At 38.8% G+C, this 14,903-nt stretch overlaps 1 protein-coding gene across 9 annotated transcripts in view; it reads right to left on the bottom strand.

The window, feature by feature from the left end:
* The window catches only part of XB5806080.L (immununoglobulin light chain L homeolog), a 107,784-nt gene that overhangs the window by 41,049 nt on the left and 51,832 nt on the right, over positions 1-14,903 (bottom strand). The window contains exons 1-2 of one of the 9 annotated variants that reach the window (XM_041561924.1): positions 7,378-7,460; positions 6,973-7,295 (exon numbers count right to left, since the gene is read on the bottom strand). The exons of 6 other annotated variants lie outside the window; for them this stretch is intronic. In XM_041561924.1, coding sequence (XP_041417858.1) covers positions 6,973-7,295; positions 7,378-7,423 — 369 coding nt within the window. In that variant the 5' untranslated portion in view covers positions 7,424-7,460. Of the gene's footprint in view, positions 1-6,972; positions 7,296-7,377; positions 7,461-14,531; positions 14,858-14,903 lie in introns of those variants that run through there. 2 more of the 9 variants (XM_041561946.1, XM_041561932.1) reach the window with 2 other exon arrangements.

The raw sequence follows: 14,903 nt of genomic DNA, 5'->3' as shown, positions 1-14,903 counted from the left end.
CAGGATCAGGTACAGAGGGTGGTTGTCAGGCCCGGACTGGCAATCTGTGGGTTCAGGCAAATGCCAGAGGGGCTGCTATAAAGTGCCATAGAAAGTCAATATTTAGTGGGCTGGTGGGAGCTGTTTGGGCCACTGTGTGGGCTTTGGTCTCCAGTGCTCAAACAGGACATTATTGAATTAGAGAAGGTACAGAGAAGAGCAACTAAGCTGGTAAAATGTATGGAAAATCTTAGCTATGAGAAAAGACTGGCCAAATTGGGGTTCTTCACACTGGAGAAGAGGCGCTTAAGGGGTGATATGATAACTATGTATAAATATATAAGGGGATCTTATAATAATCTCTCCAATGCTTTATTTATCAGTAGGTCTTTCCCGCTGACACAAGGTCACCCACTCCGATAAGAAGAAAAGAGGTTCTGCCTAAATATTCGGAAGGGTTTTTTTTACAGCTGTGAAGATGTGGAATTCTCTCCCTGAATCAGTCATACAGGCTGATACATTATATAGCTTCTGAGTCAAATTGGAGAGGCTTCAGATGGGGTTTTTTGCCTTCCTCTGGATCAACTAGCAGTTAGACAGGTTAAAAAAAAAAAGTAAAAAAAATTGAACTTGATGGATGTGTGTCTTTTTTCAACCTTACTTACTATGTAAAAAAAACTATGCAACATTCAAGGGGTTGGTGAACAACATGTTGTTTGAGAGCCACTGGTTGAGGATCGCTGAGTTACACAGACACACCTTTCAATAGCAACTGTATTTATAATTACATTTAAAACCACTGAAAATGAATGATTAAAGGGCACCTATCACATCAAAATTGTTTCCCTGCCAAAGGCCTAACACAGAGTAAACTCCAATTGGGGGAAAACAATAATATTTTTTAAAGAAAACCCCTCCTTGCAAGTGCTTTGCCCACCGCACCGGGTGTAGAGTACGGGGCATAGCCACATTGGGGCACATACATGGGTATAATGAGCAAGTGCTGCAGCGCACACATGGACGTGTGTTGTATAGGATTTTGGGGACACATCTAATAGAGCCTGTACTCTAGTAGGGTGAAACAAAAGTATCCTTCATGGTGTGTGGAGCATAGCCTCTTCTGAAAAATTATCATTGTTGCTGCTACCCCATGTCTCTGGTAGTTGAGACAGTTTTGATGTGATAGATGCCCGTTAAAGCATATTGGAGAATTACTTTGAATTTAATACTCTGTTCCTCAGCCCTATCCATCAGCATCGCCACATTCTATCGTTCACATCCATTCATCATCTGCTCTCTTCCTTCACAATCCAATCCATTAGCATATTGCCAGTGTTTCCCCAGCTGAGGCAGTTTATTGCCAATAGATTAGCCACAATAGTATAATAGGTATGCAAGTAGATACATTGGAAATGATTTTAGAGAGGAGAATGCTGACTAAAATTAGGAGTAATTTGCTAAATGACACCCCTCCTTTATACGAAATACTGTATATATATATATATATATATATATATATATATATATATATATATATATATATATATATATATATATATATAAAATTGGAGTGCGGGCCCCTGTTTAATTCCTAAATGCTAAAGCTTTGACCCAGCACCCACAGCGAATTCAAGACTGGATTAGAGTGCGAGAGTTTACCAATATATATATATATATATATATATATATATACAAATTAATAGAAATTTACCCCAGCACTCCAACATATAGCCCCCTGGGAAACCTATTTTTGCACAACTGAACTGTAACTAACACAAAAAGAGACACTTTTAGTTACAAAGTTTGTACAAAGCATGCATAAGCTGACGCGCCCCGTCAAGGCAGTGTCCGTGCGTCAGTCCTATCCTAAGTGAAAAAAGTATTATCTTTGGGGGGAGAAAGATCATACCTGCTTTTCTCTTTGTCTAGCATGATCTCTTCCAAAAACACCATTAAGCGGGGGTTGGGAGAGCAAGCATCAAGGAGAGCGCCACCTCCCCATATATAATATAATTAAATCAAACTTTGTAACTAAAAGTGTCTCTTTTTGTGTTAGTTACAGTTCAGTTGTGCAAAAATAGGTTTCCCAGGGGGCTATATGTTGGAGTGCTGGGGTAAATTTCTATTAATTTGTATATCAAGCCGTACCCACGTGCACTCAATAAAAAGGGATTGAGCTGCATTTTTTTTGATTTAATTATATTATATATGGGGAGGTGGCGCTCTCCTTGATGCTTGCTCTCCCAACCCCCGCTTAATGGTGTTTTTGGAAGAGATCATGCTAGACAAAGAGAAAAGCAGGTATGATCTTTCTCCCCCCAAAGATAATACTTTTTTCACTTAGGATAGGACTGACGCACGGACACTGCCTTGACGGGGCGCGTCAGCTTATGCATGCTTTGTACAAACTTTGTAACTAAAAGTGTCTCTTTTTGTGTTAGTTACAGTTCAGTTGTGCAAAAATAGGTTTCCCAGGGGGCTATATGTTGGAGTGCTGGGGTAAATTTCTATTAATTTGTATATCAAGCCGTACCCACGTGCACTCAATAAAAAGGGATTGAGCTGCATTTTTTTTGATTTAATTATATTATATATGGGGAGGTGGCGCTCTCCTTGATGCTTGCTCTCCCAACCCCCGCTTAATGGTGTTTTTGGAAGAGATCATGCTAGACAAAGAGAAAAGCAGGTATGATCTTTCTCCCCCCAAAGATAATACTTTTTTCACTTAGGATAGGACTGACGCACGGACACTGCCTTGACGGGGCGCGTCAGCTTATGCATGCTTTGTACAAACTTTGTAACTAAAAGTGTCTCTTTTTGTGTTAGTTACAGTTCAGTTGTGCAAAAATAGGTTTCCCAGGGGGCTATATGTTGGAGTGCTGGGGTAAATTTCTATTAATTTGTATATCAAGCCGTACCCACGTGCACTCAATAAAAAGGGATTGAGCTGCATTTTTTTTGATTTAATTATATTATATATATATATATATATATATATATATATATATATATATATATATATATATATACACATACACACTATATATAGTACTTTTAGTACTATATATACTTTGTTTGTACTTTATGGGGCAGATTTACATATGGTCGAATATCGAGGGTTAATTAACCCTCGATATTTGACTGCCGAATGTAAATCCTTCGACTTCAAATATCGAAGTCGAAGGATTTATCGCAAATAGTTTGATCGAATGATCGAATGAAAAATCGTTTAATCCATCGATCGATTTTTCTTCGACCAAAAAATTGTTAGAAAGCCTATGGGGACCTTCCACCTCGGTAGGTTTTAGGTGGCGAAGTAGGGGGTCAAAGTCTTTTTTTAAAGAGACAGTACTTCGACTATCAAATATTCTAACGATATTTAGTTTGAATCGTACGATTCGAAGTCGAAGGGCGAAGTAGCCAATTCGATGGTCGAAGTAGCCAAAAAAAACATTTTTTTTTCTATTCCTTCACTTGAACTAAGTGAATATGCCCCTTAATGTACTTTTAACAGACTGATTGTACCTATATGCATTACTGATCATTATAGGAAATCCTTTTTACCAGCAGCTATAGCTGCTTTTAATTACTCACTTTTTGGTAGGTAGGTAGTAGGTTCTACAGATATATGGGGGCAGATTCACTAACAAGCGAAAAGTCGCCAGCGACCGATTTGCACCCATCCCTGCACTTCGCCAGTCAAAAATTTGATCAGACAACGCAAATTCACTAAAATGCGGAGTTTCGTCATTGGCGCTGAACACTGGTAACTTTTTGCTAGTGTTACTTTGGCAATGCGAGCAATTCAAATCGAAGATGCGCTAGCATTCATTTGCCTAGTACAAATTCGCTGGGAATGGGAAATTTAAAGTTGAATGGTCGTCTTTATGTTATATGTTGCAGCATATACATTACATTTCCATTGTTAATTACACATGTCCAGGGAACATTAGAGTTAATATAAAGCCCTACACATGAGCCCACTGTATAGTTAATTTTCCATATGTTAGAAAATACATGGGGAAAATCGGTTACCCAAAAAAAAATTGTAAGGACTTTTGCAGGCTATCACTCTGAAAAAAGGAAACGACGCAGCGTTTTTTGAGCTTTGATGGTTTTTCCACTCAGAATTTGATGTAAGTAACAGAAGATTAAGGAAGATCTATGCACTCCAGTGCACTTCGCATGGTCTGAGCTGGCGAAGGCAAGTCTGGCGAAAGGGGTAAAGTTCAGTAAAATCTGCATTTAATGAATTTGCGGAATAACGTCCATTCACCAGAGCGACTTGTCACCTGGCGATAGATTGCAAATGAGCGCTAGCACCTATCTCTATCGCTAGTTTATTGATGCCTGTGTCTGTTAGTAAATCGGATTAAATATGAAATAATTTTCAAATGCTAACAAACCCCCAGAACAAATACCAAAGTATGACACACACAGGGAGCATAGGGAAGGCAGGAGCAGGAGACAGGAATCAGGACCAGTCTAAAATGTACTACATACAGTGACACAGTGCTGGTGCCCCATTAGCATTTTGAATAAAGTGTGAACAGGAGAACAATATGGGCAGTTTCAGTCTGGGTCTCAGGTGTGAACAGTGCAGGCTTTAGGGGAGTGATCAATAGAGGTCTCACAATTGTGAACAATACAGGGGGATCACAGGTGTGAACAATGCAGGGGATTAGTTTGAATTTGAGGTTTAGACAATGTAGGGGCCAGTTAATCTCTGTAGTGATACCTTTTAAATTTTACATATGGTAAGAAGACACAGGAGGCAGACTTTGATGTGGAGGGCCACATGAGGGGGGGTCGCGGCCCGCGGGCCACCAGTTGGACAGCCCTGTGCTAGAGCAATATATAAAGCAAATCAGAAAGGCTGGACTAAAGAAAGAATAGTGATGAGAGGTAGCAGTGAAAGGAAAAATTAAGAAAGAATGAAAGTAAATAAGAAAATATGACAGAAAGAAAATGTATGTTTAATATTCAAGAATGCGTAGCAGCATATTTAGAGCCTCAAAGTCAGATGACTTTTCATCACCTTAGCGGCGCATGGAACCACTTGTAGTATTTGTGCATGCGCTAAAAATATTCACAGAAGTGTCAATCTCTTGTTGGAAAACAATCTCTTAAAGCTGGTTCACATTCAAGTTAACTTTTAGTATGTTATAGTAACTTTTCAATTGGTCTTTATTATTTATTTTTGATAGTTTTTGAATTATTTCTTCTGATTCTTTCCAGATTTCAAATGGGGGTCACTGAACCCATCTAAAAACAAATGCTCTGTAAGACTACACATGTATTATGATTGCTAATTCTTATTGCTCATCTTTCTATTCAGTCCTCTCCTATTCATATTCTAGTCTCTTATTCAAACCAGTGCAGGGTTGCTAGGGTAATTTGGATACTAGCAACCGTACTGCTGAAATTGCAAACTGCATAGCTGCGGAATAAAAAGCTAAATAACTCAAAAACAAAATAATGAAAACCATTTGCAAATTATCTGAGAATATCAATTTCTACATCATATTAAAAGTTCATTTAAAGGTGAACAACCCCTTTAACTAATTGTTATCTTACCACCCTTAGCAAAGTAGTGTTTCCTTTGGAATACTTGCAAACATATCAATGTTGTTATAAAATGCAAATAACCAAAGTAGTATGTAAGAAGAAAAAAAACATCACCTAAGTTTAGAATCCTAACAGGACAGCAGTTCAAGCAACAGTTATATAAAACAATTATGCAAGGCAACTTCGTGTTAGCATAAATTTAAATATAGCAGGTCACAATTGCTGTGTTAAGCAGATGATGGTGATGTTGTTCCTCTCAAAGAAAACTTTTTTTTTTTATCACACTGTGTTAATATATTATTTCTTAGATTGTTAAGCAGAGCACCAACAAATAATACTTATAGCAGTTAATACAGATTTCCACATGCTGCTTAGGTTCTGTTGCATAAAAACATTCACAAGAACTTTGGCACTGGTATAGGGGAATCCAGTTCTAACATCTGTCCCAGCTACAGTCATTTGACATTTTGAACAGGTAGCATAGTAAATTAAGTTGCTAAAAACCTACCTGTATGGTAAGTAGGTACTCATCCTCCTTCTTTCTTACCCTTTTCCATCCCTTCCAGCTCTCTAATGTCACTGGCACCAGTCTCTTTATATTTCTGCTGGACCCTTGCCCTGCCATTTTTCTTCATCCCGTCATGGACAACAACAAGCGTATTCTCTATTCTGAACCTGATCTGAACAAAATAGCCAAGACGTTTCTAAAAAGTACCTGAGGCTAACACTACCTTTGCGCCCATTTTTAGTATGTATGTGTTTTGCAAAATGTAAACATCCTTTAACAAGTATTTAGTTTATGGTTTCAGTACATAAATGTTATATCCTCCCATATTAGGCTTAGTAAATTCTTACATTATGCTACAGCGGAAGCAGTTTTTGTTAGAGAATTGTAGGCTCTGTCTTTGATTTGAGTGGAACGACCTGACTCATGTTTAGAAGTTGTATTCTCCTCATGTTTTCATATGGGTGTAGAGCTCCTCTGTGACTTCTGATAACCTTATCAATGACAGTTAGCATTGCATTATTCTCTATTATGCTCTTGGACCACCATATTCTAAAGCCCGTTGTAAACTTCAGTTATACAGATAACATACAAATATTAACTGATACAGGGAGTAAAGAGGGCTTAATCAGATGCTGGATGACACTCAGAACTTTAAAAAGGTTTGCCTTTAGGGAAAATTTCATTTTACTTCCATGGGCTCATTGTGATTAAATGAAGAAATGTATGAATAATAATATGAATATAACCAAGAAAGCCAATGACAAATAGGATTATAATAGAGAAATCAGTAACTGCTGTGTCTATAATGTTCCAGGTGCAGCTCTAACATGACATGATAATAAACCTGCCCCTTATTCTGATATTATGTCATGTTTATGATATGCAGTGTTTTTGTCAGACTCTTTATCACTGTGGAATGCTGATATGCTGTTAAACCATTTCACACAGTAATAATGAGCAGTGTCTGCTGTCTCTGCCTTCTTAATGATAAACTGATACTCAGTGGCTGCACTGTTAATGGTGGCAGTATAACGGTCAGTAGGTATCCCTGGTCCATATCTTGGAGAGGTGAATGAATGCTGATGATATATAATCAGCTGTGGAACATTCCCTGGTATCTGCTTTAGAAAATATACATAGTGTTCATCCTTGGCTCCAATATGACAGGAGATTGTTGCCCTGTCTCCAAGATTAACTGCATTACTGGAGGGTATCATCGATAATGTCTGAGATTCTGCATCTGAAAAATGTAAATACAATATCAGGCATGAATTACTGTGCAGACAAAAACTACATTACACATTAGCTGAATTGTAATTTACTTGAAATCCACAGCAATACAAAATATAAAGGCAGGAAGGGACCCATTGCTATAGTTCAGTTCTGCTCTCTTGCAGTGAAGTCATGCTGTGCTAGAGCAATATATAATGCAAAGTAGAAAGGCTTTTTCACCATGCAAATTAATTATAGCCTGAAATGAAAAAATATTCCTTCAATGTGAGAACATTTTCTTCTATATCACATTATTTGCATACTATTTACTCTAATCTGTTACATGCCAGGAAATTAATTTTGCTAATTCATTGTTTGGTAAAAATGTATGTTCTTTTCTTGTGAGTGATTGGGGAATTGGGGATTCTGGAAGAGAAATTGAGATTTTAATAACATTTTTGCGCATTGTAGCATGTAGATTAGCCATTTTTAATTTGAATTAATTATCTCTTGATATGCTTGATATTTATTTATATTGATTGTGATTTAAAATTTTATGATTAGTAGGCCGTCCATCCACTTTTTTTAAGTAAGAATGATTAAAAATGTAAATTATCGAGAACCAAAAATCTCTCCAGTTTGCAATTTCAGCAATTTTTTGATGTCTAAATTACCATGGTTTTACACTGATTTGAATGTGAGACTGGAATATGAATAAGAGAGGACCTGAAAGATGAGTAAAAGTAACAATAACATAGTGACCCCCATTTGAAAGCTGGAAAGAATTAGAAGAAAAGGGCAAATAATAAAAAAAACTATAAAAATAAATAATGAAGTCCAACTGAAAACTAAAAATTAACTGAATGCAACATGTTTGTACATTGAAATACAATTCAACATTAAATAATGACTAGGGCAATACTCTCCACCTTGTTCCATGTAGTAGTTGATGTATAAGGTATAATAGGTATTGTTTGAAAATGTATTATAGTTAACAGATAATTATGCAGAGTTAAAATTCTTTAAGCATGTCATTCTACTAGCTTATTTGTTAAGAGCATGGGAGCATGTGCTTGAGTTTGGATTTGCACCCCCTTAGATCCCATACACATACAACACCAAGTTGCAGGGGGTTATTTACTAAACTCAGGATTTATCTGGTCGGGCTTTTTGGGGCAAAACTTGAATTTTAGTAAAAACTCGAATTTTCAAGATGTATTAAAGCCCGATGCAGCAAAAAGTCTAAATCCGAAAATCTGGCATCTCAGACCTTCCGAGGTTGCGTATAAGTCAATGGCAGAGGTCCCTATCTTAATTGGAAGTTATCATGGTCTGTGCTGGGCTTTTCAGGCAAAAACCTGAAAAAATCGTACGATTCGGTGAAAAGGCTCCAAAAAATCTTATGATATGATTTTTCGTACCATTTTTCAGGTTTTTCTCCAGACCAATTAATTCAAGCTTTTTAAGTAAAAAATAAAGCCAAAATGAATATGGGAGTTTGGTCGTGTTTTTTGTTTTTTTTTAAAATAAAAAATAAATTTGGATTTTAGTGAATAATCCTCGCAGAGTTCTGCGCTAATTGGTGCAATGAACAAACATTATACACAGGGCACCATCACACCTTGAATGATGCACAAGGTAAGGTCCTTCCAGGGAACACATACATCCAGCCTCAGATATGCCCTCAGATATAATGTGCTGTGAGGCACAGGCAGAAGTGCATAATATGACACTTCTGTTTCCATAAAATTCTGGAAGCACAAAAGACCCTGGGATCAAAATGTGAATTTGCACCTGTTTCTTGCACTTTACAATTGGGCCCCAGTTTGCAAATGAGTCCTATAATATCCTATGTAACTAATAAGGACCTGCATACTCAGTGTCGGACTGGGATGCCAGGGGCCCACCAGAAAACCTTAGAGCATGAGCCCACTTTACAAACTATTATTCCTCTTCTCCTCACTCAACCTCTTTATGCTCCCAGTCTTTTATATAGTATCTACTTACTATATTCTTCCATTACTACTCATTTATTTCTCATAAAGAAATAGGGAATGACCATGAAATTGCCCAAATATTTAGAAGGAAAAGGGCCCACTGATACCTGGACCCACCGGCAGTTTTCCTGGTATCCCAGTGGGCCAGTCCGACTGTGCATAACTGATAACAGTTGCAAAGTGATCAATGACTGTATTACAACATTCTTCTCAGTGGTGTTGGTACTACACAAACTATATTCTTTTGAGTATCTGCATTGGTATTGTAACATAGTTGATAACATCACCTTATAGTTAGTATACAACATAGATATTTGGTTTATATGGAGTTTGCTCCAAGGGCATTTTAGGGCATAGACTACACTGCCAATATTGTAGGTGGACTATGCCTTCAATGTGATAGTTACAATTTAAGTGGAATACTAGAAATTAGGGACTGGGATAATTGTATTGCAGTGATTGCAAATGGAAAACTGGAGAAAGAAAGGCATTTTAACATGACTCCCATCCGTTATACGAAATATCGTAGTACTTTTAGTAATAGACTGATGCACTAATGATCGTTAACAGAAATCCCTTTTACCAGCAGCTATAGCTGCTTTAAATTCCTCACTTTTAGGTAGGTAGTAGTTTTACAGATATCTTGTCTTTTAGATATTTATGATGATGTTCTTTTTATGTGGAAATGTATGTCATATGAGCTACTCTGGTACAACAATTTCCTTCAGGGCTAATAAAGTTATCATCTATCAGTCTGTCTGTCTGTCTCACTACACAGTCAGTTCCTGTCATGTCATTAGGTTTTGTGTGTGTAACGTGTGTAACCTGCAGCCTTTCAATTGGGATTGCACTACAACTACTGGGAATATCTTGAAGCTGTATATCAACAAAAGACATTTCTGAAAATCACCTAACAATATTGCAATTGGCTGCAATTAAGGGAAGAGGCAGAAATGAAAAATTTAACTAATTAAAAAAATGTCATTTAATAATAAATTGCACAATGGACACACTGAGACTGACTCTCCAGGGAAAGTGTTTTCACCAAGTGAATGGTTAATGATGCCCAGCGATCAGGGGTTAATCAGGCAGTTCATGGACTTTGCTATGGGAGGGAAGCATGATCTGGAGGCCAGAGGAGTACAGAATACACAATACAACTAGTACACAGGCAGAACCATGAGTGTCACTGGCATATTAAAAATTAAAGGGAAACTAAACCATGGGAATCTGATATGGGTATAAAGGGCTTGTTCAAATGTTCATTATGCTGTAGGTTATAAAGTGCCCAGTGTGTCATTGCCCCAGTTACACAGCACAATGTGGGGGTGCAGCCAGGTGGATTTGTGGGTGACGGATGAGAGACAATTAAGCATCTGTAGCTCAGTGGCTTCAAAGCTCCTTCGATGCGTTCCCTTGGATTTATGAAGAAACTCCTTCTCTCCCCTGAGCCAGTCCCCCCCTCTGCAGCCAGCATCCCCCGTGGAGCCAGCATCACCCCTCTCTGCAGCCAGCATCCCCCCCCTGGAGACAGCATCCCCCCCCTCTGCAGCCAGCATCCCCCCCCTCTGCAGCCAGCATCCCCCCTCTGCAGCCAGCACCCCCCCCCCTGGAGCCAGCAACCCCCCCCTGCAGCCAGCATCCCCCCCTGGAGCCAGCAACCCCCCCCCTGGAGCCAGCATCCCCCTTCTGGAGCCAGCATCCTCCCCCCTGGAGCCAGCACCCCTCTCTGCAACCAGCATCGTAGTTTGATAAGTTTAAAAGCTCTGTGTTTCACAGAAAGCCGCTCTTCCTCTGCAGCTCCCCCCTCCCTCCCCTTTCAGTAAGCATGTGGAAATAAAGGTGGACTGATAACTTTCCTTACAACTTTCCTACCCTGCCACACATTAGTTTATATGCGAGTACTGAGATATGGGAGTATGCGGCTCCAGACTGATGTTGCTGCTTAGCTAATACTCACGCGTCTCAGTACTCGCATACAAACTAATGTGCGGCAGGGAAGGAAATACATTTTAATAACTTGATACAATGATTAGTTTTACAAATTTTTAATTTCGCGATAGTTCCCCTTTAATGATAAACTGAAACTCAAGTGGCTGCACTATTATTGGTGGCGGTATAACGGTCAGTAGATACCCCATGTCCATATCTAGGAGAGGTAAATGAATGCTGATGATATATAATCAGCTGTGGAGCATTCCCTGGAATCTGCTTTAAAAAACATATCCAGGCACCATTCTTGGCTCCAAAATTACAGGAGAAACTTGGGTGTTAGACCCAGGGGTTTATCAAAATACAGAGCTTTCTGACCTTATTTATTATTAAAAAAAGCTTGTTTTAATTGGATTGGGGAAAAACTCGATAAAATCGTGCAAAAAATCAAAATCGCTGAGTTTTCCCCTGAATCGCTCGATTTTTTTCTGGCTTTTTAGATGTATGGATTTTCGGGCTAATTCTAGCACAGACCACCGGAAGTTCCAGATAGGATAGGGACCTCTCCCACTGAATTATTTACAACCTTGGCAGGTCTGAGATGGCAGACTTTTTGCAGCATCAGGGTATAATAAATCAAAAAAAAATTTGAGTATTTTCCCCACTAAGAATTTGGATTTTATTGTAAAAAAACTTTACAAGGTTTTAGTATTCAGATTTTAATAAATAACCCCCTTAATGTCTGCGATTCTGCATCTGAAAAATATAAAACCAACATAAGACATGCAATACATTACAGGTACACTACAGAGCTTTTATATTAAATAAAGGAAGGCTACATTGTTATTTACATGAAATCCAGAGCAGCACCAAATAGGCAGGCAGGTTATCATTGCAAGTGTTCTAATTTTGTCTCTCATGCAGTAAAGTGATTATCTGCTAGAGCAATATGTGAAGCAATCAGGAATTCTGCACTAAAGGAAGAATAGTGAAGGTAGAAGCGAAAAAATGAAAAAAGAATGAAAGTAAATAAGAAAATATGACCGGAAGAAAAGCAACCGCAAGGTAAGGTGTAAACATGGGGAAAATAGGTGGACAAAATACAGGAATGGGTTTTCAGGCTAAAGGTGGCCATACACGGGCCGATAAAAGCTGCCGACAGACCGAGTCGGCAGCTTATTGGCCCGTGTATGGGGGCCCCCGACGGGCTTCCCCGATCGAGATCTGGCCGAAAGTCGGCCAGATCTCGATCGGATGGGATTAAAAATCCCGTCGGATCGCGGCCGCATCTGTTCGTTGATGCGGTCCCGCGATCCGACCGCCCGTTTGTCGAACGCTAGGATCCGATCGTTGGGCCCTAGGGCCCACGATCGGATCAGCCCGATATTGCCCACCTCAAGGTGGGCATATCGGAGGGAGATCTGCTCGTTTGGCGACATCGCCAAACGAGCGGATCTATCCGTGTATGGCCACCTTTAGTTAGGAGAAAATGTGCAGGGTAGAGACATCATGAATTTTTAACAAGGATAACAGGGAATGGGTAAAGAGGAAAAGAGTTCCAGCATGAAGAAAATGTCGGCAGTAAGGTAAACTCACCAGTAGCATCAGGGGGTCCAGGTGCTCAAGCCCCAGACCTTCAGCTTGGGGAGTCAATGTTAGACATGTAGATTTCAGTGGTAGATTGGCACAGACTGGACTTCACTCCAAAAATAGATGCAAATTAAAAAAGTTTTATTTATACAAAAAGGAACATCTCAGAGGGAGGCCTTACGTGTTTCGTGCCTTCTGGGCACTTAGGTCGTCCAGTCTATGCCAGTAGAGACATCATGACTGGATTATAGTGTTAGTAGAAGATTCTGACAGATTTAGATAAGGCCAATAAAACAGCCACGGATCTAGAATTTCTTTTGAACCAGCGCAAAGGCATTTGTTTGCAATAGGCTTTGACGTAGTTGGCCAGCTTAAATATATTGCAAAATATGGACATATGTTTTGTTTAAAGGGTAAGGCATTTTTTAGTAGCTGTATGCACAAAATGACTTGATGTCTTAAATATATTGATTAAAATTAAAATGTAGCAGGACACATTTGCTGTGTTAAGCAGATGATGGTGCTATTGTTCCTCTCAAAGAAAACTTTTTTCAGCACACTATCTTAAGATATTATTTCTTACATTATTTAGCAGTGCTCCAGCAAATATTAATATAGCAGTTAATGCAGATGTCCTCGTGCTGCTTAGGTTCTCTTGCATAAAAAAACTGGGGAATCCAGTTCTAACATCTGTCCCAGTCATTTGATTTCTGGGCTCTTCTAGGACTACTCACACTGATGAGCTGTTCTGCAAATTTCTCCTCCAACTGATCTTCAGGTCACAGGGATTCTTCTCCCCCTCAGCAATAGGCTGCACAGCTGTCTACTACTCCAGCAGTTTTCCCAGGAACAGTAACTTAAGTTTCTAAAAACCTACCTGTATGGTAAGTAGGTACTCATCCTCCTTCTTTTCTTTCCTTTTCCTTCCCTTCAGCTCTCTAATGTCACTGGCGCTAGTCTTTATATTTCTGCTGAACCCTTGCCATTTCTTTCATGGACAACAACAAGCGTATCCTCTATCTCTATCCTGAACCTGATCTGAAAAAAATAGCCAAAAAATTTCTAAAAAGTACCTGAGGCTACCACAACCTTTGCTCCCATTTTTAGAATGCATGTGTTTTGCAAAATGTAAACATCCTTTTAAAAAGTATTAATTTTATGGTTTCATTACAGTAAATTCTTCGTTACATTATGTTACAGTGAAAGCAGTTTTTTTGTAGGCTCTGTCTTTGATTTGAGCGGGCTGCTGGACTCATGTTTAGAAGTTGTATTGTCCTCATGTTTTCATATGGTTGCAGAGCTCTGTGACTTTTGATAACCTTATAACCTTATAACAGTTAGGATTGCATCATCCTCTACATTTTTGGACCACTATATTCTAAAGCCCATTGTAAACTTTAGTTATACATATTCCATACAAATACTAACTGATACAGAGAGTAAAAAGGGCTTTACCAGATGCTGATGACACTCAGAACTTTAAAAATGTTTGCCTTCAGGGAAAATTGTATTTTAATTTCATGGGCTCAATGTGATTAAATGATGAAGACGTTTATGAAAAATAATGTGAATATAACCAAGAAAACCAATGACCAATTGGATTATAATAGATAAATCAATAACTGCAGTGTCTATAAAGTTCCAGGTGCAGTTCTGACCAGGCATGATAATAAACCTGCCCCTTATATTGTTATTATCTCATGTGTATGAAGTGCAGTGTTTTTGTCAAACTGTTTATCACTGTGGAATGCTGATATGCTGTTAAACCACTTTGTACAGTAATAATGAGCAGTGTCTTCTGTCTCTGCCTTCTTAATGATAAACTGATACTCAGTGGCTGCACTGTTAATGGTGGCAGTATAACGGTCAGTAGGTATCCCTGGTCCATATTTAGGAGAGGTGAATGAATGGTGATGATATATAATAAACTGAGGAGCATTCCCTGGTATCTGCTTTAGAAAATATACATAGTGTTCATCCTTGGCTCCAATATGACAGGAGATTGATGCCCTTTCTCCCAGATTAACTGCACTGCTGGAAGGTGTCATTGATAATGTCTGAGATTCTGCATCTGAAAAATGTAAATACAATATCAGGCATGAATTACATTGCAGGCA

The sequence above is a fragment of the Xenopus laevis genome, chromosome 1L (assembly GCF_017654675.1).
Source record: "Xenopus laevis strain J_2021 chromosome 1L, Xenopus_laevis_v10.1, whole genome shotgun sequence".
In the NCBI taxonomy this organism is placed as follows: Eukaryota; Metazoa; Chordata; class Amphibia; order Anura; family Pipidae; genus Xenopus; species Xenopus laevis.
Note: the sequence above shows the minus strand (reverse complement) of the source record. Positions and strands in the feature narration are given on the sequence as shown.